This window comes from Acartia tonsa, chromosome 4, assembly GCF_053477335.1.
Source record: "Acartia tonsa isolate MP-2025a chromosome 4, ASM5347733v1, whole genome shotgun sequence".
NCBI lineage: Eukaryota > Metazoa > Arthropoda > Copepoda > Calanoida > Acartiidae > Acartia > Acartia tonsa.
The window spans coordinates 25,566,024-25,592,754 of NC_137263.1; the positions used below are offsets into that span (position 1 = coordinate 25,566,024).

The following is a 26,731-nucleotide window of genomic DNA, read 5'->3' on the forward strand; positions in this document are numbered from 1 at the left end:
TGCCATATCATGATAGCTATGTTAATTTCATGACATACCATGTTACATTTAATAATTAAATTTCCAATCTGTAAATATATATTTAATAAAATTTTAACATATAAATTTATGTGTCACTATAAACCAAACAAACTTCTTTTAAAAAATTAATTTCTAATGAAACAAAAATAAAAAATAAAATATTTTTTTTTCGTATTTAAAACCATAGTTGAATCAAAATCCTTTTATGAAGATAGACAATATAAGCAAAGTGGCCATGACATAACTGTCTGCAATAACACGGGAAAATCCGCTACAAGTTGCTGGATTATCACACTCTGTGGGATATTTAAGGGTTGAAGGAGTAGATGATGGTAAATTATGAGGCTTTTTAGGCTGTGTAGTCGGCTTCTCTGTTGTTCTTTCAGTCTGTACTGGTTTAAATGTTGTTGTTGTGGATTGTTGCTTTTCTACTGTTACAGCAGTCGAGTCTGAAAGAGCACGCAATGTTGTTGGGTGAGCGCCAGCAGCATCTTCTTTTGTATTACGAACAGTTTGATATTTAACTGAAGCTGTTGTATCATTATCATCAGATTCACTAGAGTCATCAAGAAGGTCGAACACATGTTCAATATGGTTTTCAGTTGTTTCCTACAAATATTAGGCAAAATATTTTCAAATCAATTATCTCTATTTTTTTACTAATTAAAGTGAATTATAAAGAAAATTCTAAAAATATTTATAGAGGGATGCACATTGGGAGAGTGGTTATTTTCTGGGAAGTGTTAGACCAAATTTTTCATTTTGTAAACAATATAACAAACAATCAAACCTAATCTAAAAAGGAAATAGAAATAATTTTTTATATAAATTGATTAATTAGAATATATTTATTGGAAATAATTAACGAAGCCCTACTTAATTAAAAAGCAAATCATATTTGTTATTGTTTGGCAAATTAGGGAAGTAAGAAGTGAATGGTGGTGCGACGAATATTAATAATGACGAGTACGACTCCGTTTCTTTATGATTTCATCACTTAAAGGGTTTCATATATACAATCCAACGGAAAATTAATTTATCATCTATTGTAATATCCCTATTTCCCTGAGTAGATGAGTCAAAAGGAACTTCGATTAAAAAATTGATTAGAAAATAAATTGTTATTCCTGAAGAGGAGTAGTGGTAGTAGTGGTATTTGCAGCTATGTTGTCTAGCAGAAGGGCTCTGGGTTCTGGTCTAGGTTTTTCATTTGCAGGGTCCCCAGTACCTTAAAATAATTAAATTTAGACAGTTTTAAAAAGAGAGACGCATATGTTAAAAAAAGTAGGCAATAACCAACATATTTGTGTATTTAACTTTTAACGGTCGGTGTGAAAGATAGAGGGCTATAACTGAGTGACTTTTTAAATATGGGTATGACACATAACTGAGAGTTGGAATTTTTGAATATCTCCATTCTGGCGAGCACAGGATGCCAGCAAACCTGGCAGGGTCATCTAGGTAAGGAGCAAAAATACTTTTTTGACTTAAACAAAGCATTTTATCTTACCAAAATACTAAAATATCCTCTAGTAGTAAACCCTTGTATAAAATATTGGTGTTCAAATTAATTTAAGGTTCCAGGTATGCGGCTGGCAGCTGCGTGTACAGCTGCGGTCCCCGAAATTTATGTTTTGAGATTTCTAATATTAAATTTACATAAACATAAACATTTCTGAAAAAATTGCATTTCTAGCTTCAAAAATAAGAAAATGAAAGCCCTTTAAAATTTTTAAGTAAATAAGACCTAAAAATAAAGGTTGTTCAATTAAAGGGTGAAGGAAGCGAATATTGACTTTGACTCACAATAAGTCTGAAATTCATAATCAAACAGAGGACATCCACAAAATTTTTTAGCCTTCTAGCTTTAATAGGAGCTGAGATAATATGGGGGGGGGGGGGCGTATGTTGGTTTATTGCCTAACATTTTTTAACATATGCGTCTCTATGCGTATCATCTTTTTAAAACTACCCCCGACCGATAAAGGAGCGGCAAGGGGCCCAACTGTTCAGGGTTAACATGCTTACAAGCCACCCCAAGTCTTGGCCAACGTCAGCCGAAGCTAACCTCGGCATCATTCTGCCGCAGACGCCCTTACCAAGCAGCTTTTGCCAACTTTAGCCGCTGTAATACTTATTCAAACAGCAAAGACAAAATTATTGAGACAATATAGTTGTGTAATATTACGTACAATACATTCCTAACTATTTTACTTCAACCAAATGCAAATTTGAATTAGATTCCTTTTATCTATGAGCATTGAGCATACATATATATTCTATACATTTGCTTGTTTGTCGGTCTGTTGGTAATGCTATACATTTGATAATTGTAGGGGATATAAGATTTTTTAAAGCTAAGGGTAAATGTCTGCAATTTTACCAAGTTAGCTAAGTTATAAGCTGGTACAGTCTCATTAAACAACATTCGTCTTACGTTTAGAAAAAAGCAGTTTTGTTTTTGTTTAACTAGTGGAATAACCCAGGGCCACTATGAATAACTCGAGAGGCCCAGCCTTATCACTTCAGCGTTTACCAAGACCTAAAGCTTCAGACAGACAGAAAGACATCCTGCTACTTTGTATTTTAGATTATGTGAACAAAAAAAAATTCTGCTGTTGCTAAGCAAGTATATAATTATACAATCGGCATGTACAAACTCTACAAGCACTGAAAACAAGAATGATAACATCCATAAAAGCGAAGCTCCTCTAAACAGATAGTGGGACAAACAAACATTAACACTTGTAGTAGAGTATCATAACTCAATAAGCAGAATATAAATTTTAAAATTGTATTTAGATTGGTTGCAAAATGATTATTTACAGGATACAGTAACAATTATAGAGTTGCTACGCTATCTAAATCGTAGCAACTTAAACAACGATAAAAGCTGTCTGTCATGGGCCGACTTTGAATTTTAGCTTTTATAATTATAGAAAAACTTTGTTTAAAAATCTTTAATTTTGAATTTTATTGTAATTAGGATTCTAATATAAGTTGAAAGCAAACAATTCTGTTTGCAGTTCATTAGTACAAATGTAATGAAGAATAATTTGTGTTTGATGTTTTTCAGATAGAAAGATATATTGTGGTATTCGGCAACCGTGAGCCATGCCTATGGCACCCCTGACCGGGGTTCGGGGAAGGGCCAAAGGCCCTCCCCCGAGTCCTGGGGAAGGGGTCTGCCGACCCCCTCCCTATGCCTAAAATTAATGACTGATTCTGACAGCCTTATTATGGTTAAGCTGTATTGTTAATTCCCCCCCACCCTTTCCAGGGATGGGGGATCATTATTGCCCAAACTGACTATTGTATATGTATTATGTTGCGTTTATTTATGATTATTTATTCCTATCTGTGTAGCTATTGTTTGTTGTATATAACTTTAGTAATCCTTAGACCTTCAATAAAGGAACAACTGAATAGATTCTGTTTATTATTTAGTGATTGCTAGAGCTTAGCGTAGCTTCTCTATAGTATAGGTGTCCACGTCTGTTCACACTGCCGTAGTCATTTGAACTCTGGTGTCTGCCATTTATCCTAGGCGGATACCACAACTTTTGGTGACAGCTGTGTGAGATTACGGCAAACCACAAGTGTAGAGCAGACGCGCAGCTGAGGCTAAGGTACTCCCAGCAGTGAAACTGGCAAAACTGACACAAGCAACCTGAATTACCCACCCTGGATAGCAAGGTCTAACTCTGCATCCGGCAGTTGTGGAAGCGACACAGCGAAACTTGACGGAGAACCGCGAGAAGCGCCGACATCTAACGGAGAATTGAGCGCTCAAGGGCTGAAACAGGCCTGCGGACGGGCTGAAACAGGCCAACTAAGTGTAAACGGCTGAAAATAGGCCAACATTTACTGCAAGAGATAGCAGGATTCGAACCAGCGGCGCTGCAGGACGGGACATCCCCTGCCGCCACCAGCCGGATTCGGATACACGGCGCTGCAGGACGGGACATTCCCTGCCGCCGACAGACTGAAACAAGCCAAGGATTCGAACCAGCGGCGCTGCAGGACGGGACATTCCCTGCCGCCACCAGCTGGATTCGGATATACGGCGCTGCAGGACGGGACATTCCCTGCCGCCGACAGGCTGAAACACGCCAAATAGCTGCGAGCTGCCAGCCAACATACGAGTGTAGTGTACCAAGCAGAGGAAACTACGTCAACTCCAAGTATCCTGAGAGGCTACAGCGCAGCCACCCATCTAGAAAAGCAGATATTATATCACATTGTAGGGATTACCACCCTAGTGTGAAGGCTGAACAATAGATTTATGAGCAAGGATTGGTAAACAATTTGTTGTGTATTGTGATAAAACTAAAAATAGAACAGGCTTGGTAAGCAAATCTGTTGTGTATTGTGATAAGGCCAAAAATAGAATCTAGATGTAATATAACAATGCATTGATAAACAATCTAACCACCCAAGCCTCCAGCACAACAAATACACCCCTTATTCCAGAGGAAAGGGAGGGGCCCACCATCCATTGAAGAAAATACAATCAAGGTGACATAACAATAAGCCCAGGATTAAGGAGAAAGGGCACAATTACCTCACCACACAGTTACCTCAAACCCACAGCACTCCCCCTTCTCCACAGGGGGAACGGACGGTTTTACCCCGTCCCCTCACGCGCTTCCCCCCTCCTACCCACACTTGACTAAGTCCGCCCACGGTGTGGAGATAGCGACCGGGAGAACAGAGCGCCATTTACGGGTTGCGCAGCAGAGTTCGGGACATATCACAAAAATTCAACGGACAAAGCGGACCAATGAGAGAGCGAGTTGAGGGATAAGTGCGCGTTTTACCTGTGTGCGCGGATTTGACGGTGCGTAAGCGCGCTGCAAGGAAAGGATATTTCACGCACACACACACACACAGGAGCGGAGCTACTCCATAGCATCTAACAGAGATATTTTTAGAAAACAAGACTTACAAGCTTCTCCCTCCTATCTATAGTGTGAAAACCCAATCAGTTCCTGACAGCAGTTCAGACCCTCAACAGCTATCTACCCCTACCAGCCTACTCTACAACTCAGAAAAACTAGTGACAAGTACATCTAAGTTACATCTTTGTAGTTAAACTACCAACCTAGTGATAAACAGTGTTGGCTGCTAGGCTAGAAAGCCTCAAGTGCAAACCATTTATAGTATTGACTTAAAACTTTGTGTCCCGCCGCTGAACCGTTGACCCGATGGAGCAGCCGCAAGCACCAGGAGGCGACCAAGCCCAAGGATGGCTCCAGGATGACCCCCAACCGGCTCCAGCCGAGTACCGCAAGCTGATGCTGAGTAACCTGCCGGAGTATAGAGGACCGCCCAAGCAATCCTGGAGTTCCCACATCCGCAGGCTCGAGATGTCATGAGCGGCTTACCGCGTGCCGCCCCATGACACACTAAACCGCCGCAACGCCCTTTTACTGTCACTGGTGGGGCAAGCGGTGGAGATGGCCTCTCATCTGTTTGGCGAGGCAGGCCAAGCCTTGACATACGAACAAGTCAAGGCCGAGTGTGAAATGTTATTTCGTCCAGCCTTTGAATCCCAGACTTTGAAGCAAGCCTTCAGGGATTACAGGCAACACTCGACAGAACCTATACAAGCATACATATCCACAAAGTGTGCCTTGTATAGGGAGGCCTACAGCCATGAGGACCTTGAACTTTTGATAGACGAATTAAATCGTGGCATTCGTAACGCTAATGTGAAACGTGAAATGATGAGTCATGAGATCGCCTCTGTACCTGAGTACACGAGGCGAGCCATGTTCACCGTCACAATGATTACCAAGCAGCTGAAGGAGGGTGTGTGCCTAGTGGACGCCACCGACGGGCTCACGGGATCAGCCAGCGTCCAGTTGCCCCACTACGACGAGTCGGAGCCAATGGAGATTGGCGCCTTGGCTCCGGGTCTCCACCAGATGGGGAAGGTCGCCCCAGATGACAAGACTTCAGGCCGCTGCTACCGCTGCCAAGGGAAAGGCCACCGAGCCCGAGACTGTCCGACGCCTATGGAAGTCAGCCAAGAGGAGAGACGCACCCAGCCACGCCGTGACCGTCCTGCCAAGTGCGAGCGTTGCCACTATGCCGGCCATACGGCGGCCGAGTGCAGAGCTGACTGGGACCAGGTAGCCGGCCGGAGGCGCACTGCAGACAAGGGCGCTCCCCCAGGAAAGCCCAGCAGAGTAGCCAACATGGAGGGGAGCGCGCCCCCAGCAACACCGCAGCAAGCAGCCGCCCCCAACGCAGCAGGCCGAGCCGACGGAATGCCGCAGTTTGGAACCGTCCCAGCTAGAATCAACGTACTGGGAGGAGCGGCTGAACCCAACCGGGTTGGCCTGGGCTTCAGCCTCAACCACCTGGGGCCGGAGTTTGTGCAGCCCAACAACATTGCCGAGCCAGAAGTCCTGAGGCCCCAGCCTTTCAGCCTAAACATGATGGGGCCTGCCCGACCGAGCCTACCCAGCAAGAGTGGAGGGGCGCTACCCAGCGTCACTGAGACGGTGTACGGAGAGGCCCTGGCGGCCGTTGAACGAGAGAGGCAGGAGGCGCTAGCCAGCGCATCAGAGTCGATGTATGGGGCGCCACCCGGCGCCGCCACCTGCGATGACTGGGGGGTGCTATCCAGCGCCCCCACCCTGGTGCCTGGGGCGACAACCGTCGCCGCCACCGAGATACCTGGATCCTGGAACGAGCCAGCAGTCCCAGAGGAAGGGGTGACACCCGTCACCCCCAGTCAGCCAGCGCCACCAGCCCGTAGGGAGAGCCCAGCCATACACCATCCAACGCCCCCTGCCAGCCGAGGGAACCCAGCTGCACATCACTTCCAGTCGAGCCAGGATAAGTTAAATTTGACAAATGTATTGTATCCAAATTATTGTAAACCCCCAACCTTGCCTGTGCCTCCTGCACCAGAGGCTGGGGAGATTGAAATTTGGGGATATAAGGACTTGCCTGTGCCACATGCACCTGAGTTCCTAGGGCAGGGGAGGGACGTGATTCAGGGCAAGCCTGTGCCACACGCACTTCAGCCCCATGCCACTGGGCATGCCATGGACAAGGGAAGGGACCCCTTGGGGCTAGGGGAGCCGACACCCAGGCAGGCGCCAGTCGCCTGTCAGTCTGTCATTGGGGAGGGTATCGGGATGCCCCGGGCACCCAGAGATAACGCTCAATGGAAATTTATATCTAGCCAGGAGCAACCCAGCCGTGTCCAGCCCCAAGAAGCAGCCGTGTCCCGAGCCGAAGATTCCCAGCCGCGTGTGCGAGGTAGATGGCTGTCTGGTAGCTTCTCACACTGGTGGATGGTTCTGTGGGGGCTACTGCTCGCAGCCGTGTGGCCTACAACTAGCTACGTCCTGGTAGGGTGGGACTGCGCCAACCCCACCCACGTCACAGCCTACAATAAGGAGAAGATGTGTAGCACGGAACCGCTACACCAGGAGGTGCCCCTGGGCCATGAGGTACATGTCCTGCAGCAAGTCAAGATTAGGGAGACAACAGGATACAGTTGTCAGCTCACCGTGTCCCAGTGGACATTTAGGTGTGGGGTATGGGGTCACCTCAAGGTGACCTCGGTCCCCACCCTCATGAGGCCAACCAAGATTGATCCAGAAACGTGCCGAGACCTGGCCAGGAACCGAGTCTACACGCTGCCAGGCAAGACCCAGCCACTGACGTTCCAGCTGAACCATCCCCTGTTCTTCACCCTCGACATGGTGGGCGCCTTGGTCAACAGCCCCTAGGGGGTGGGTTGTGAAGGGGAGGACGTCCATTTCGAGGGCCAGCTGTACCGCAATGAATTAGTGCTCCAGGAACGACGGCTGCTGGTCAAGGAAGAGACCTATGTAGTAGAGGAAGGACGGGTGGAGTCCCAATCTGACCACCTGACCCTAGAATGTCCCCATTCTGAGCTGTCTTGCATTACTGGGGAAGCCACCTACGTGTGGGACCACCTGGGGAGAGATTGCCCCTTGAGGCTGATCCGCAGCCTCCAGCCTAGCCTAGTGATGGATGCGTTCCTGGTTGACCATCAAGCCCAGTTTTTCATCAACATGACACCCACCTCAATAGTGAACTGCGACTTTGAGGCCCATGCCACCAACCACCCAGCATTGTTCGTGGCAGCTGACCCGGCCGCGGCAGCGCTGCCCAGAGTATCGGCCAGGGATGTGGATGTCCCCCTGCAGGCCCAGATACATGCAGGCTACATTGGATTTACCCTGGAGACACGCATGAAAAGCACAGCGGCAGAAGAAGTAGCGGCCAATTGCTGGAAGCTCCAGCAACTAGACCCGGCCCACCCGGTGCGTGTCCAGGGGAGCACGTTCTCTGTGCTGAGGGGAGATGTCCTGCTCCAGCTTACCTGCCAACGCAACAAATATGTTGTCCGTGAGAGCAATGAATGCTGGGACAAAGTACCAGTGGAACCCACAGGATTCGTAGACGCCGTGACAAGGGTGTATAGCGGCCACGCCACCAAGATTCCCTGCTCCTCCACCTACCCCCTCACTGTGCACGCGGAGGAAGGCTGGATAGAGCTAACCCCCGCACCTAAGAAGAGGCCACCCCCGCTGGATACGCCCAAGCAGCTGCTGACAGAACCCTTGGATGACTTTAGTTCGGGAGGCTTGTATTCGCAGGCTGAGCTGAACGACTGGCAGCAGCTGCTAGCGTTCCCAGCGTATAAAGCCGCCATGCTGACCGGCCTGTCTTATGGCTCATGCGTTCAGCAAGGTAGCTGTTTGGCCACCGGAGACCATGGAATCGTGTCCTACAATATCGACCGACTGGCAGAGGAAGGAGAGGCCGCCCTGGATGTCTGGGCTGGGTTTAGACAAGCTATTCACGAGTGGGGAGATGGCGCAGCCATATTGTGTTTGCTGTTGTTGATCCTCAAACTGCTGGGGGATTTAACCATCATTTCCCTGGCAGCCGCACAAGGAGGTGTACGGGCTGCCATGAATGCGATGTCACAAGTGTTCCTGTACCATCCAACCTTGTACAGGAAGGCCTTGGCCAGAGCCTGGCTCACCCATGCCAAGTCCCGGGACTTTTCAGTAGACTGGGATGCCATTCCTATCGGCCGGGAAGCAGCCGAGGAAATGGTGTCCATGCAATCAGCCGATAGCGGGCATGACCGCCCAGGCAGGCCTGGACCACCCTCTGGAAAGCCCCGCGGCCCCTCGGGAGGCCAGGCTGTCGCTCAGACGGTCAACTTGGTAGCCAGTGCCCCAGCCGCTGCCAACAACAACCAGAATGCCCCGTTACTGACCGGCCCCGCAGCGGCTGCGCCCCACGCCAACCTGACACCTGCTGGCGCCGAGCTACATGTCCAACCGAAGCCAGCCTCTACCTTCTATCCCACGTTGGGAGCCCATCAGCCCTGAAAATCACCACTAGGATTCCATTGAATCGTTATTGTTTGTATATATCTTAGCCCTAAGGAGCGGGCCGAAGGCCTCAACCACTGTCGGAAGTCTGGCAGGGAGACCCCCTCCCAGCCTTCCGAGGGGAGAGTTGTGGTATTCGGCAACCATGAGCCATGCCTATGGCACCCCTGACCGGGGTTCGGGGAAGGGCCAAAGGCCCTCCCCCGAGTCCTGGGGAAGGGGTCTGCCGACCCCCTCCCTATGCCTAAAATTAATGACTGATTCTGACAGCCTTATTATGGTTAAGCTGTATTGTTAATTCCCCCCACCCTTTCCAGGGATGGGGGATCATTATTGCCCAAACTGACTATTGTATATGTATTATGTTGCGTTTATTTATGATTATTTATTCCTATCTGTGTAGCTATTGTTTGTTGTATATAACTTTAGTAATCCTTAGACCTTCAATAAAGGAACAACTGAATAGATTCTGTTTATTATTTAGTGATTGCTAGAGAAGCGTAGCTTCTCTATAGTATAGGTGTCCACGTCTGTTCACACTGCCGTAGTCATTTGAACTCTGGTGTCTGCCATTTATCCTAGGCGGATACCACAATATCACTAAACTTATAAGCGTAAGTGGCTTCGTCACAAGAGTGAGGATGGGGAAATTCCTATATATGTATTATGTATAGTTGAGTATTGATTATACCCATTTATTTCAGGAATAGAATATTCATAAAAGTTTTGATTCTTGGCAGGGTCGTCCAAGCTATTTTATTTGGGGGGGGGGGGGGTTAAATTTTTTTAAGAAGGGGGTAATTTGCTTTGGTGGGGGGGGGGGTAAAATGGCGCGCAAAATAAAATATCCCTAACAACAAAAATTATCAAATTACCACCCCGCCGCAAAATTTTTACCCCGGGGGTAAAATTTGCTTGGGGGGGGGGGGGTAATTACCCCCCGTGAAATCTGTTGGCAGGGGTAAATTTTGTTTACTCCCCCCCAAGCAAATTTTACCCCCGGGGTAAAAATTTTGCGGCGGGGTGGTAATTTGATAATGTATTAATATGTAGAATTAAAAATTCGCGCGAAGCGCGCCAAAAATTTTTGTTGTTAGGGATATTTTATTTTGGGGGGGTTGGTAATTTGATAATGTATTAGTATTCAGTAGTAAAAAGCGCGCTAAAATTTTTTTTTGTTAGGGATTTTTTATTTTGGGGGGTAAATACCCCCTCCTAAATGGTTGGGGGTGCCGAGGGCACCCCCAAGGTAGGGGTAAATTTTAAATGGGAGGGGTAAAATGAAAAATATTTTGGGGGTGCCTACGGCACCCCCAAATTCGTTTGGGGAGGTAATCACCCCTTTACCCCCCCCCCCCCTTGGACGTCTATGATTCTTGGATTTATTCTTACATGGCTGTATTTTCAACTAAAACTATGAATTACGCCGTCGGTCTGAAAGATATTAATTGAAATTACAATGTTGAAAATTTTAAATTTTTGTCAAGTGAAATGCAAAAAAATGTTTTGCTTTATGCAAACATCAGTTCAGCGGAAAAATACGTGATTAAAAAGACGAGAAAAAAGGAGAAATTCCAAGCAATCAATATCTTTCTATCTTTCAAACGAGAAACTGGACAATGCATATTTTTGTTGTTAAATAATGCACGGTTATGCAACATTTAGCTTTGCAAAATTCCAATGAAGATAAATAAAAACGATGAAAAAATCCTCTATAATCTTGAGATCAACATTCTAATATTAAAATAGGTTCAGCTACTGCTCATGTGTTTTTATTTATTCCGTACAAATTCACAGATATTATCTATATATTATTATATATTTCATTTTTCATTGGTTTTTTGAAAATCCGCATCCGCTCAAGTCCCTGCCGATCCGTCTTCAACGTGGGCGAAGAGAGACCTTGTTTGGACAATATTATCAGTATTCATTATTTAAGTTTCAACATAACAGACATGCAATTTGTATAAATTAAATTCACCAAGTTTTTTTATTGACAAAAATTTCGTTTTTTTTCCTATTGAGAAAATAACGGCTTCCTCTCTAACCTCAAGGAGTGGGAGTTGTATTTAGTTTCACTCATATTTTTTTCATTTGAATAGGTTTTTTTATCATATGTATATTGTTTTTCAGGATTTTTTTTACAGGGGATTGCCCAACATGATGCCCTGAGCCACTATTTACCATTGCTTGGCTTAGTCATTTAAATAACTTTTTTCAATATTCATTAAAAGTATGCACCCTGCTTTACTATATAGGACATGTATCTATCTTTTTAATTTTCTTTGATTTTTAACAACCTATTTGTTACCTCATTGATTGAGAGATATAATAAAATTAGCAACATTAAACACTCACTTGTGTTGCCAAGATAAATGCATTTTTTTGTTTGCAAGGGCTTGGTTACGCGGTATTTTAGAGTTTTGTTGTAATTACTGGGTGTCTTTAAATTTTTGGTCTGTAGCAAATCTATTTCAAATCATTAAACATTAGTTTGGCTTGAACCGTATATACAAGGTTCATTATATGTTTATGTATAAGTATAAAAGCTTCGTTCTGGTCAGGAATTAGGCTGTCACCAGTTTTTCCCAGAAAGATATAGCCCTTTATCCCCTCTCTTCCAGAAAGAAGTTTCTAAAAATTTACTTCTTTTTTATTTCCTAAGATAAATTGCTAAAAAAATTAAAATGTATATGATAGTATTTAGAATTGTTTTGTGAAAATCTTTAATTATTAATAACTTCCTGCAGATGGCAAAAGCATGAAAGTTAATAATTGGGGAAGAAACAATGTTTTTATATAAAAAGTATTTACATTTTCAATTTTCATGTATGTTTTTTTTTTAAAACAAAATGTAATGTTTGGCTAGACTTGTAAAAAACTGAAATTTCAAAATTTATTTTATAACTTGGTAGACTATTTCGCACTTTTAAAAATTACTTTATGCAATTAATCACATAATTTTTTAAAAATGCAAAACTTTTTTCTATTAAGTGTGTGATATTCAGCTTATAACAGCTGTGATGTAAATTTAATGGATATAAACTAATCTGTAATTATTTTTCCCTAGAAAATCCGTGACCTATAAGAAGCTTCAAATTTAAGGAAAGCTTCATATAGGTCCAGAGGTTAAGGAAATCTTTTACCATACAAACATAAACCCTCCCAAGAGAAATCGCCACTAGAAAAAAATACCCTTTTTTGAACTAAACTTCAAAATGGTGGTTGGGCGAGTGCCCCCCCCCCACCCCCCAAAAAAAGAGGCCTCTAGGTGCGTAGCCGCTAGTTAAAAAAACTGTCATACACTAACAATTCACAGCTGTGGCCGAGAAATACAAAGTTTTCAATATTCTATGTCAAAATTGAAGCTGCTATTAGCTGCAGCTGAAAACCAACTGAATTTAAACTTAAGCTAAAGCCGCGGATAATTTACAACAACGGCTCCAACATTCTGCAGCAGTTGTCCAGCTCTGCGTTTTTTGTAATTCTAAAAGTACATTTTCTTCTGTTGCAAATTTAATGAAGTGTAAGATATAAAAAGATGCTCGAATTGACCAAAATGTACGAAATATTTTTTGGAAAACACATAATTTATCCAGATATATTTGTAAATTTCATATTTGTCTATTTCTTACTTTAGATGTCTGTAACGGCCATCTATGATACAAAGTATAATAATGTATAATAAGTAAAGTATGTTTGTCTGAAGCTAAAGCTCTCGATGACCACTGAACCGATTACTTTTCAGGGAACATACCATCCTGGGTTGGTTTAGGTTATTTTCGTAATTTTGTAAATATTAAAAAAATTTAATTATTTGTATGATTGTATTTCTTTCTTATAATAAAAAATATTCAGTCTGTAGAAATATATTTATATTATGACATTGATGGCATAAATGTTTTCTTATCCATATAAAATAAAGGCAGGATGTCTGCTGTATGGTTGCAATAATAGATCTCGCTGACAGCCGGCTATCTCACTCCATTTGAAGTGCCCACAATGGAGTCATATTCCTTCATATTTTTGACTCAACAAGGTTTGCAAACCCTAGCAAACCCATTTGCCGACCAGGTTATAATACATTTTATTTAATTCAAGTATACCTTTAGCATTTATAGCTGCTTTCTCAAGGCAGGACTCGACTTTTTCCTGTGGCAGGTGGCGAGACAGAATATCTCTAATCCCAGCCTTCTGAACATTCTTCGTTTCTTCAACCTAAATTTATTTTTCTAGAAATAATTATTGATATGAAGGGCAACCAGGTATTAGTGACGCTAAATGACCCAATAATTGCTTTTTAAATTGGATGGGTTTATGTCGATAACACTGATGCCTTTTTAAAGTAGGGGTGACATTTTCTTTGATTGCCAAGGGAATCCATTGATTGTTCCAACTGTGCATGACTATAAATTCTAACTAATTGGAAACCTTGGATCTACTGCAGTTCATGGTAAAATATTGCTGGTAACGAATGCTTCCTGGTTCCTGGCAATATTACAAGATTCCTGGATCCAGCAGCACGCATATTCCCCCAAATCCTAGGTTCCTGTTAGCTAGCAATCTGCAAATTTTCCAGGTTACCAGCAATGAGGGAAGATTACTGGCTTACAGGAGTTTTTACCCCATACCCCTTATCACATTTTCTTAGGGGGTAAATAAGGGACAGTTGCTTCAGTTATTTTATTAATAAAGGTGGGGGAAGGATATAGGAGAGTTGGATCTTTACCTATAAATTTAACTGTTCTAACTTCATATCCAATTTCGCGCCAAAATTTGGGCGCGGCTTTTTATTTTTATAATATATTGAAAAGTGGGGGAGATAAATTCGTAATTTTCATCGTATTAATAAATTATTTTTTTTCTAAGTGAGGCTCTGAAATCAAACAGTAAAAACAACGAACTTGAACGCCTATAGAATGCCAAAACTAAATACTAGCCCCTATAAACTAAACTACCCTAATTATAAAAAAGTGCTGCGGCCAGGGAGGAGGGATCAAAATTGAAAAAAAATTCTATGAGGATAATGTCAACAATTCTAGCCTAAATCAGCAAATAGAGTGGCGTAACTGTGACGTGCAGACCATGAAACCATGTAAGTAATTAGATTATGGCGGGAGATTTTTATTTCAAATTATTCTATTCCATCCCGTTTTTAGACTTTCAAATTTAAATCAATAAACCTTTACACACATACGATTAAATTCGCGCCAAAATTTCGTAGCGCGAGTTTTAAAATTCAATTAACGCCATCCCCTCCTCTTTTCAGGCTGTATAAAATTTACGGGAAAGTTTAACACCTTCGCGCCAAAATTTGAATGGCATTTTTATTTCGTCTAATAAAATACGGGGTTTTAATTGGTGGGTATTCAAGTTAAGATATATAACATAACCTCTTGACAAAAAAGCTAATTAATTACCCATTTTTAAATTTAAATCTCTGATACTTTTGGCGGGTGTTTTAAATTCAAATTATCTTCCCTCCTTTTTATGCTTTGTAAACTCAAGCAAGCAAGGTTGACAATATAGCAATATTTGTTTGTTTCTCCATTAAGATCTCACTAACCACTTAATTGATTGAGTTCTTCATTTTAGAGAAGCTTCACAAGGTCCCATGATAGTTTTAGGCTATTTTCTGCCCCCTATCTATTAATTTAAAACGGAGCCTCATTATGCTAGGGGCACAACTGCTATTATCTACAATATAGAGTAGCGAAGGATTTTAATTTAACGTAAAATATTTAGGAAAAGTAAGTTACAATTACATAATGAGTTTCATACTTATTTATAAGTAACAGGGTGTCCGCTTTTGTGTGTGTTTGACTGTCTTTGTACACAGAGGGATCTTGCTAACCGATAAACCAAAAAAATTAGAATGATGTTTTTTTCTAGTGGCGATTTATCTTGTGGATGATACCCTCAAATCAACTAAAATAGTTAAAAACCTTTCCAGGACCTATTAACCATAAAGTTTTTCCTGGCTAATTTTATATTGTTACTTTTTACACCTACGGAAACGTTGTATTATTAACTGTTGATAAAAAATATGATATTTGTCTCTGTCCCCCCCCCCCCCCACCACATCAGACAAACATGCCAAAATAGCCACTTTTGAGTTGTGTGAATCTTATCAACCTCTAACTGTGGGGTAAGTGTAATAAAAGGGAAATGGGAATTAAAAAGGGAAATATTGCTTTTTAACAGGAATGTTTCAAACATGGCAGTAGCCAGGAATATGGATAAATTGCTGGCAACCAGGAAAGTAAAACATTGGTAGCTCCAGCAATATTTCTTGTTATGCTAGATCCAGGAATCTTCTAACATTGCCAGGAAACAGGAAGCATTCGTTACCAGCAATATTTTACCATGAACTGCAGTAGATCCGAAACCTTTTGTTGTTTTTCAAATTAAATAGCATGCTGGCTACAGCTGGTACTGACCTGGTCAGCAGTGAAGCACCATCCTAGTTCATCACCACAAGAGTGAAGTAGATCTTGAACATGGGAACAAACTTGTCCAATTACAACATGTTGTTCTCCCTAAATATTATATATTCTAGAAGATCTTGAACATAAGAACAAACTTGTCCAATCACAACATGTTGTTCTCCCTAAATATTATATATTCTAGAAGAGCTCGAACATGAGAACGCACTTGTCCAATCACAACATGTTGTTCTTCCTAAATATTATATAATCTAGAAGATCTTGAACATGGGAACACACTTATCGAATTACAACATGTTGCTCTCCCTAAACATTATATATTCTAGAAGATATTGAACATGGGAACAAACTTGTCCAATCACAACATGTTGTTCTCCCTAAAAATTATATATTCTAGAAGATATTGAACATGGGAACAAACTTGTCCAATCACAACATGTTGTTCTCCCTAAATATTATATATTCTAGAAGAGCTCGAACATGAGAACAAACTTGTCCAATCACAACATGTTGTTCTCCCTAAATATTATATAATCTGGAAAATCTCGGAAATGGGAACACACTTGTAATATTTTTATACTCTTGTTCATTTGCATAAATTCTTGTTTATATGATTTAACAAACAAAGATACAGACGAATATACATATAAAGTATGTAGAATATCATATCATAAAATTTGACAATTATTAACTCTTAGATTTTATAACATCTTAAATTGCGTCATATTTGAAGAAATGGCGTGGCAATAACCTGTTCTCCAGAGGCAACCTTCTGTAGCCAGTCTGTCACACTTCCTATCTTCTCACTTGCACACTTCTCATAATTACTTCGAGTCTCCTGTTTAAATGTCAATTTTTACCTTTTGTTATTTTTTTGTAGAAATAATTATTTAAAAAGGCATTGAAGTGAAACTTTATCTTAAACTTCTTCCTGATATTTTTACGGTGCCTTGGTGACCCGGGAAAGTGTGATTAACAAATACAAACACACAGGTAACTTTTTAGTGACTACTGTTTGGGAGGTCCCAAGGGCATAGAAATTAGGTTTTATAAGGAGAAATTTAATTTTATATATTAATATAGAAAGAAAATAAGCGTAAAATAAAATTAATAGTTTTTCTCTCACTAAAAACTATAAATATTTTCTCTATAATCTTTAATTATTAAATCTTTATTCTATAAGGAAGATAAATGTATATGAAGTGTAATTATTGATAATATTAAACCAACGTGATGCTGTGGTTAATGAGATGTCAGTAAGATAAAATTGATTCCTGAAATTCTCTCTCTCCACACTTTAGTCTTTCCACTCCTTCTCTTGTTTCTGGTTCCACGGAGCTATTCTTCTCTATAATTAAACAATAAACTTAATACAATAGATGAATAATTCAAGTAATATAAAACTTTCAATTTTTCATTGAAAAGGAGAATGACCGACATCAAACCATATAAACTTACCCGCTTCCAAGTTGTAAGTTGAACAACTTCCCCGTTATGAAAAAAAAGTTTTCACTCTAAGTGTGTAGAGAGCACAGATACCCCCCCCCCCCCCCCTACAAAAACTACCCCACTGCTTTTATTTCTAATTTATTTTGAATTAAGGGGGGGGGGATTATTTGCTCGCTATGCATTTTTTAAAGGAAAAGATTTAATGTCTTAAGTTTATGATATTGGGTTTTAAAATTATTCATATATGTATATCTAAATCTATTACATCTATTTTATTAGACTAAGTAAGATTAAAGAAAAGGTCTCCTCCATTCTCCGTCTAATGAATCCAAATCAGACGGAAAAATTAAATCTTCTGTTAATGGAAAAAGGGAATAAAGAATAAGTATACGCCAGGAGAGTTGTTGTTACAAATAAATGAATTTTCTTGTGTTTAGCACCAATAAAAGAAATGGAACCTCGTAAAAGTGTCGAACTATGACGTCAGAAAAAATTAACAATTAACCAATGAGAGACCGCTATATATTTTACCATATATTGGTCAATTACAGTGAATACTTGCTTCTCATTGGTTAATTGTTAATTTTTTCTGACGTCATAGTTCGACACTTTTACGAGGTTCAAAGAAATGACTAAGGGTTAAGTTAATTTTACTTTATGCAACAACATGACTTAAAATGGAAAACCCTTACCGGAGTAGCTAATCAAATCTACAATTTTATTTGCGTTTGTGTCTGTCATAAATAAAAATCTTAATTTGTTAAAGAAAAAAAATTATCCTGCCTGGACTATTATGTAACAAAATGTTTAAAAAGTTTTTTTTAAAGTTTACACAACTATCTACTAAACATAGCATATAGAATAGTTATTTCTTGTATCGTATTATAAACAGCTTTCCGCGGATATAGAATTTTATATTCTTAGAAAGCTGGATATAATACGATGCTAGACATAGTTTTTTGTATGGATGAGAACCGGTTCCTATCCACCGGATTCGAATGAATACGAGAAATTATCTTAGCGTTTTTTTCTGTATTATGTATTGCTGATATTCCTCATAAAGATATTTGCTTAATATTAGTAAGCTACCTTGGGACATAGTTTTCCTTGTTATGATATAATTGTTATTACCTGATAATTTTTGTTGATCATTGTTTAGTTTGTCTTGGCAATTACAGCAGCTAACTAGAACTGATACTAATATTCATATTGTTTGCTAACATTAGAGTAAAACAATAGAGGGGGAAGGGGTTAGATAACTGTATGTCCCCTTCCCAAGGACCCTGTGCCGACTTTCAATTGGATCTTTGAAAATTAACAAATTAACACCACCATGTCGCTACAAAAAAGGAGAAAGCAATTTGCTAGCAGACGAAAATGGTCCTTAACATGGGGATCCATGTAGTTGTCTAGTTCTATAAATTTATTGTGCTAACTATGAAATTTATTTGGATGAAATTTATAAGATTTCTACATCAGTATACTTCCGTCAGCTACTCAGATCTTCTGTTTATCAAGTTTTAAAAAAAATTTTTTAAGCCTGTAGTAGGGGGTCAAAAGTTAATATCATGGTATTCATTTAAGCAGATAGTAAGATAAATTCAAATTTATTACAACAAATATTTATTCAAACATCGAGCTTAATCCATAAACGTGGATTCCCTATATAATACTAGAAAATATCTTGATCCATTTACATAAAAAATCTAAAAAGAAATCTAAATATAATTTTTATAAAAAAAAGTCTCCTATATAGTATAAAATGAATAAACCTTGTTTCAATTAAGTTTCTCTCTGCTTTTAAGATAAACAATTATCTTAATTGGATTTCACAAGAAATTACAAACTTTGGAATGGATAAAGTGAAATAAATCTGATTTGAAAGTTGAAACGTTACAAAATTAATTTATTTTACAAAAAAAAGTCTATTTGTAAAATTGTTAAGCCTAGCTTTCATTTGTGATATTTCAACATGACAGCGCAAAATTTCACCAAAATAACCAATGAGAGGCGAGTATATATTTTACCATTGGTCAATTACAATGTATACTGGTCTCCCATTGGACAACTTTATGGTATGACGTCATTTTTTGGTGTCATTTTGAGCTGTCTTATGTACTTGTACAAAACTAGCATGTTGACGTATAATAACTATAACGATTCACACAAACAGAATATATCGTTTCCGTACAGAAAATAAGAAAATATTTTCTCCTAGTTTACTAAGATCTCTTAAATAGCTGAATCGATTAGGATCTGTTTGGTATAATTTTTTAGTTATTAATTCTTTTATAACTCTATGATATTTTATGCTTAGTTTGCTAAAATGAAAATTTTGAAATACTTTTAGCAGCGCAGCTACTCTTAGCTACTATTTCTATGTTGATCTGTCCATCGTGTAAATATCATAAAAAAGGACAATAATACCCTTTAAAAGTTTATTAAATAATTGCAGGGACAAGAGAAAGGACATCCAATGGGGGGCGGGGGGAAGGGTTGATTATCCCCCCAAAATTTTGAATAAAAAATAAAAGCTTGGACGCCCTAGGACAAGGGATAGGTCATCTGTAGAAAATATATTTGTTCTCAGATCTTTTCACCAGATATAAATATTGAATGACGAAATAAAAAATTGTCGCCAGCATGATATTGATATCGTACTAACCACATGTTAATTAGTTACCAATAAAAAAAGGAGGCAACTTTCAAAAGAAACTGATATATTTGAAAGGCGAAAAGATTTCCAACAGATAAATCATTCCTTGACTTTGAACATCTTTCAATATTTTTGTGTGTTTATTACACTTTCTACCAATATGTAAAATACGAAGCTCGTGCCTTCGGCATCTCGGGTCTAACAAAACTTGTATATTTTTATATCTGCGGAAAGCTGTTTATAATACGATGCGATAAATAACTATTAGCCACGCTACTTATGTGCCTTATTGTCACAATTATTTTTTTTGTATAAAATCTAAATTTAATTATACGAAATATGCGAGAGAAAAAAGAATATTGAATATTGGCAGCTTCGACTATATGTCAGAAAACTATCAAATCATTATGAAAACATGTAAAAATAAAGATATTCTCAACAAGGATAAATAAATAAAGAAAAATTAACTTTTTTTCATAAAAAATCAGCATTTTCATAATTGCTGCGTTAATTGCCTCATTATGAAAGGAAACAAATCTTGAAATAAAATTGCCTAAATTTGCTTCTAATGACAATTCGAAGCCTGCCTAAAATTGAGCATTCGATCAGTTCATTAATTATCTCTATTACCTTTGATTAATTGAAATAAGTTGTGAGTTTTTTTTGCCTAACCCTTGCGGGATACCCTGAAACCAATAAAACTATAAATGCCAGCCCTAAAGTGAAAATCAAACACACAAAAAAACCTTCCACTTATTATTAATTTATTAATAAGGGGGAAGGGGGTTATATTCTCGACTAGACACTTGGAGGGAAACCACCACTTTGTATAAAGAACTTTTAATGCATTCGGAGACATTAACTTAATCTTCTTTCCAATTTTAATATATGGAATTTTACTCTAGTAAACGCCTGTTTATCACTGGAGCCGTAGACGAAATGGAGCTGCTTCAAATAACCGGCAGCTCCACATTTTTTTGTAGCAATATGATATACTAGTAGAACTTGGGAGAAGAGCGGACACAAACAAAACTTTCCACTTTTTAGGTGTAGTAGCACAGCTCCTCTATACTTAGGGTATGTACGACCGACCGACTGACAATAAACCACCATACAATGACAATTTATTTCTAATATATTCCATACCTTAATATTTAGCAAGATAACTGATTTGTTGAAAATACCTGCGAAAAATTTACAGTTAAGTCCTTTTGTTCAGACAGTTTTCATTGTTTATAGTCAAAATAACTAATGAAATTCGCGTTATGGTTACATATTTACAAAACGTGTAAAAAATACTTCTTTTAGTATAGTATAGTATAGTATGTAGTTATCCATTAACTACTGCGTTACTTAAGAAAATAATTGTTCTTGTTGAAATCATTGTTTTGCCGCCTACAGCTAAAAATCCAATATTTTCTTGTATTTCATCTTGACAGTAATACATAAATAATCTATTCATATACAAGATGAATAATCCAATAATCCACAACTGAATATAACTTTAATAAAAAAAATATTTTTTGTTATCCTTTTTTATGTTATTTTATAATATCTGGTTTAATAAATCGTTCTTGAATTAATAATGAAAATGAATTTAGTATCAGCTTATACCTAGAATAAGAAATACAATCACAGCCCTCATCATCACAATAAATTTAACTTTGCTTCGCTATTAAACAACACTCATTCTTGTTCCAATGAATATTATGATGCCAATGCTCACACCACTAATATGAATATAGTACTAAACAACAGCAACAACACTGTTGCACACTGTTAGTTCTTCTAGTCAAAGCTCAACAGTTGTAGATATAGGGAAAGGGCTATTTTTATGGTTGTTGTACATTATACATGTTGTGGATATTGGAAGGGAAGGTTTACAAAGTCCATCATGCCTATTTAAAATCATGTTGTATGTATAAAAAAAAAAGGAAGGGAGGAATATGGGGGATCACTGGATGAAATGAAGACGCGCACGGAAGGATAATTTTAGGATATACTCCGTGTTTAGTAATGGTTCATAAAGAAAGGGGAAGTGGTAAGTATTACTTCAAATAGATGGCACGCGCGCACCAACCCACCCACAAGCCCACACACACATACACACACATAAGTTTGGTTACACTTACACGGATTATATTGGATGCTCATCTTCAAATTCTTCATATATAATATATGTATACATTGTTGAACTTAACTCTTTTTCTTATATTTAAAATGTAATAATACATAAAAATGTGCAGATTAATATTACTTTCATTAGTATCTCCTTCTCTGAATATTCTTACATCATTTTTCAGTCCTTCCCTCATCTCATCCCTCCCCTCCTCCCTGTTGCACTATCCGAATGCACTAACGTCTGTGTTTAACTTTAAATGTTTCCAAAATTTGCCACACCCATTTATTCTTCCGTCTTTCATTTTATGAGAGATACAAATCGGTTTAACACTCATTGGTCCTTTAAATATTTACTCGTGGTTTCGCCACAAGCCTCTTGGGACTTACTCCCCTGGTTCAGCAGTTAGCAAGACGAACGAACAACCGCACGGACAGAAAACTTATTACATTGCATTTGTATATTTGGAAAATCTTCGACCATAGATTTAGTTAATTAAGTAATTAAATATACAAATTTTCGCCAATTTCCAACAATATGTTCATTAATAATGAGCCACTGTGGTTGTAATATTACCACAATTTATTGTTTTACATTTACTTTTAAAATAAAATTCTTCAAAACTAAATAAACTAGGATGATTAGGTTTAGGAGTAGCGTAGCAGTAACAAGTAAATATCATTTGCAAAAATTTGTGTAGAATACAAATGGGAAAATTGTCGTCAATCTAGGTTGCTATTTCCTCTGTTATTTATTAGTCAGTTGGTTCATCAGGAGAGAATATGGGGTAAAGGGGGTGAAGAGAGAGGATCCTTATCTCCGCCCTTTGGAATCAAATTGCTTCTACTAATATTCATCATACCTCTTAACTCCCCTTTATTAGCCATATAGTTAGAACCAAGTAACATTGTATCTTTAATCAAATTCCAAAAGTTTTTAATTGACGCCATAGGTATGCCATCTAAACCAACAGCAGCATTTAGATTAGCATTTTTAAGCACAGTTTCCAGTTCAGACATTTTAATTGGCGACTCAAGATTTAATTTATCTTCTTGTGATAATTTAAAGGGGTGCAAAATTGGATAATTTTCATTTTTTTCAAAAACTTCTTCAAAAGAAATTTCAGGTTCAAAAGAAGTACTGAAAAGTTGTTTAAAACGATTAACAATAAAATTTTGTCTCTCATTATCATTATTAATTACTTTCCCTGAATAGTCTTTAATTGAAGATAAAGATTTATGAGAGTTCTTATTTTTCAGAAGTTCAGAAAAGCTTCTAGTACCTTTCTCATGGTTTAATAAGTTGAAATAATTTGTGTTTTCTAATAGTCTTAGATTTTCCCTGTGTTCAATTTCCAAAAGTTTTGCCTCTATTTGTTTAAAATTTACAGAACTGAAATCACCTATACTTCTTAAATGTGATAATTGATCCGACAAATTGTTTTTTTTAACATAAAATGACTGAAATGATATACATGTATTTTTTTTTCATTTAATAAACATTCCAACATTAAGTCCAGTTCCAACTGAGTATTATAAGACAAAAAAAGTTTCAATACTGGGAAATTGTCCACATTTCTTAATGTGTAACGTATTAATGTTCTTGTTGGTTTTTAAATACAGACATTTGAATATATTATGTAACTTAAATTTCCACCAGCCCCCCCCCCCCCCTCCATCTACACGTCATAACTTTTAATTTATTTTAAAATGGTTGTATTGTGCACATTTTACATTTATTGCATCAGGGCCCTACCCTACAACTTAATTCAAAATATTTTCGTTTTATTTGTCCTAAGAAATGCATTGAAATAAAAAATTTCAATATAAGAAAATCATGTTTTTTGTTGGCAAAATTACTCTTTAACTTACTTTTGTCCGAACGATCGTATAAGGCTATGAGTATTGAGTATGCAGGAAACACCAATTATTATCAAGTAAACCAAATAAACAATGATATTTATTCTATTAGAACATAGAAGATTTCTATTGATATTTTTACTGTTTAGCGCCTTTTCTATAATTCAGGTTTTTGGCTGTCTGTCTGTTTGTGCTGCTATATCAGTGACTCTATCTATTCTTTTTTTTTTAATTTCTTGTAAGTTGCTTCGTTTTCAACAAAAATGTATATATTATGTACAGTACAATGTACATTAATTAATTGAAGTTTAATCAATCAGTCAGAAGAAAATTTATACAACATATAGTAAGGTATTACGTTGTATTATTTACTAGGGACTCTATATTCGAAGGGATATGGAAGGGCAGAAAAATAGCTTAAAATAATACCAAGACTTATTTATAAAAATAAAATAGCCTAAAACCATCTCAGGGCCTATAAGAAGCTTCCCTATAAAGAAGAACCATATTGGTTCAGTGGTGAGCGAGATCCTTCGCCACAAACAAAAAAAGCTTAGCACTTTATATTATAGGACATGTCTTCGTTTATTTACCTGTCTAAACAAGGCTTTGTCTTTTGTTTGTCTGTCCGCTGCCAGTTTACTACGATTATTTCATACGTATGGAAAAATACTGGCTATATGATAAAACATTTTCACTAAAGCTGTGAAACAATAATAATGTACCTTTTCGTGTAAAAGGTTTAGTTTTCTTAGTAGATGTTTATTTGATCTTAGATTTAATGACATCCATTTGTTACCCAGACGTAAACATAAAGGTGTTCGTTTAATTCCACAGTTAAACCAAAAAATTAAAAGCCTCTGCAACTATCATATTTGTCAAATCAAAAGCACACTAGTAGAAAGTAATAGCTGGAAATACTGCATTCATATTAGGTCACACTAGAATTAATATGTTCTTCTATTTTTCAATTTATCATACCCTAGCGTGAACTTTGTTCTATAAAAATTAAAACTACTTACACTTTAATTTCAAAACTTATTTAAAGCTCTATATTTCCATTTTATTTAGTAATAAGTTGTGCCTGTTGTTTATTGTTAGGGCCCTAACTCTGCTGGGCTTATTCCTGCGGTCATAGGCACCCCCAAAATTTTTGATTTTCAAATTTTACCCCCCCCCCCCCAAATAAAAAAGCTTCCCTCTATGATATAAAGATTACCCCCCCCCCCCCCAAAAAAAAAGAGCTTGGACGCCCCTGCCTGCGGTACCCTAACCTGTCGGTCTAAAAAAATAGATAAATTGTGGGAGTGGTATCAGTTATCAACAGGGTACTTTGGTGAAAGCGCCCATTTTTTCCGCAATTCAAATATTAACAAGGATGACAACATCCATAAAAGCGAAGCTCTGAAATGGTAGAACAAACGGACATTAACATTTGTAGAGTGTCAGAACTGAATAATCAGAATAAGAGTCTAAGCAAAATTGTGAGTAAACTTGTTGAAAAACTTCTTGATACAGGATAATGTTTACAGGCATACTTACATTTTTAGGACTTGATTATAGAGTTGCTTTGCTTATAACATTGTACTATGTTGTCCCAGGAATCAATATACCAAAAATCAGAACAATCGGTTAATTAGATCACTTAAAAATTTGTTGTTATAAAAGTAATTAATCAATATGTTTAAAATGGACGTACAGACATTCTGGTAATGATTATAGAGTTGATTCGCTTTCTAAATCGTACCTAACTACTACAGGAATCAACATGCAAAGTTTGAAATAAATAGGACAATTCTAACATGCCTAAATTTTACGAAAAAAGCTATCCGTCACGGACGGACGGACCGAACCTAATTATAGAAAAGCTTCGCTTTTAATAATTATAGAAAAGTTTCGCTTTTAAAAAGCAATGTAAAAAATTGGTTTTAATTAAACACTATAGAGACCTAAAATATGATCAAGTCAGAAATACTAAGGCATGCATTTTAGGCACTTCGAAGACAGCATACGACAAAATAGTCAAAGTTAAAACGTCATTAGAATCGGCAAAGCCTGGATTAAAAATAAAATGATTGAGCCAATAATGTAAAAGTGTGTTATATCTTAACTTTTCATGACTGCTTGACCAAAGTAGCTTCAATTTTTGTGCAAAATTAAAGTTGTTTTTAAAATAACTTCACATTTCTAGCTTGATAGCGAAATAGGCTTGGTGGTTGACCATGTTGTAAGTTTATACAAATTACAAAAGTTTTTACATTAAAACTTCTTTATCAGTATTTATCCTTTTTCATTAAAAGACTTTTTTTATCTAATTTTGTCGTTTGATTCAATTTTTAAATACATAGCACCTCGCTCACATGTCATTCATGTCTTTTTTATGGCCTGTGAATTTAAAAAAACTAATTTTTAAAAGCGACTCTTTTCTATAATTAGGGTCGGTCAGTCCGTCCGTCCGTCACAAAGAGATAGCTCTTTTATTTAATTCAAATAGGTTAGAATTGCCCTATCATTTTCAAACTTTGCATGATGATTGCTATAGGAGTTAGGTACGAGGTAGAAATCGAAGCAACTCTATAATCGTTACAAGAAAGTCCGTATGTCTATTTTAAACATGTTGATTTTTAACTTTTTAACAACAAATTTGTATGTGATAAAATTATCCGACTGATTTGATTTTTGGAATACTGATTCCTAGGACAACAAAGTACAATGTTATAAGCGATGCATCTCTATAATCAAGTTCTAAAAATGTAAATATGTCCTTAAACATTATCCTG

The 26,731-nt window shown here is 38.0% G+C and overlaps 1 protein-coding gene across 3 annotated transcripts; it reads right to left on the bottom strand.

Moving 5' to 3' along the window:
• Positions 1 to 60: 60 nt before the first annotated feature.
• Positions 61 to 21,833, bottom strand: LOC145316560 (uncharacterized). 3 transcript variants are annotated; one of them, XM_080157139.1, is made up of 8 exons: positions 21,588 to 21,833; positions 18,449 to 18,502; positions 17,141 to 17,216; positions 16,620 to 16,704; positions 15,863 to 15,961; positions 13,529 to 13,640; positions 1,146 to 1,249; positions 61 to 627 (listed from the first exon to the last, which is right to left on the bottom strand). In XM_080157139.1, the coding sequence occupies exons 1-8, from the start codon at positions 21,619 to 21,621 to the stop codon at positions 214 to 216; spliced, it is 978 nt and encodes a 325-aa protein (XP_080013265.1). In that variant the 5' UTR covers positions 21,622 to 21,833; the 3' UTR covers positions 61 to 213. The 3 variants fall into 3 exon arrangements, with proteins under 3 accessions (XP_080013265.1, XP_080013263.1, XP_080013264.1); XM_080157137.1 differs by having other exon boundaries at positions 18,449 to 18,514; XM_080157138.1 differs by having other exon boundaries at positions 18,449 to 18,508; positions 21,588 to 21,830.
• Between the last annotated feature and the right edge of the window lie 4,898 nt (positions 21,834 to 26,731).

Excerpts from the sequence above, each read along its gene's own strand:
- LOC145316560 (XM_080157137.1), bottom strand. The coding sequence starts at position 21,621 with ATGATGAGGGCTGTGATTGTATTTCTTATTCTAG. Across the intron at positions 18,515-21,587 it reads GATTGTATTTCTTATTCTAG|TATCAGTTCTAGTTAGCTGC; the intron begins GTATAAGCTGAT and ends TATGAATATTAG. Across the intron at positions 17,217-18,448 it reads TGATCAACAAAAATTATCAG|AGAAGAATAGCTCCGTGGAA; the intron begins GTAATAACAATT and ends GTTTAATTATAG.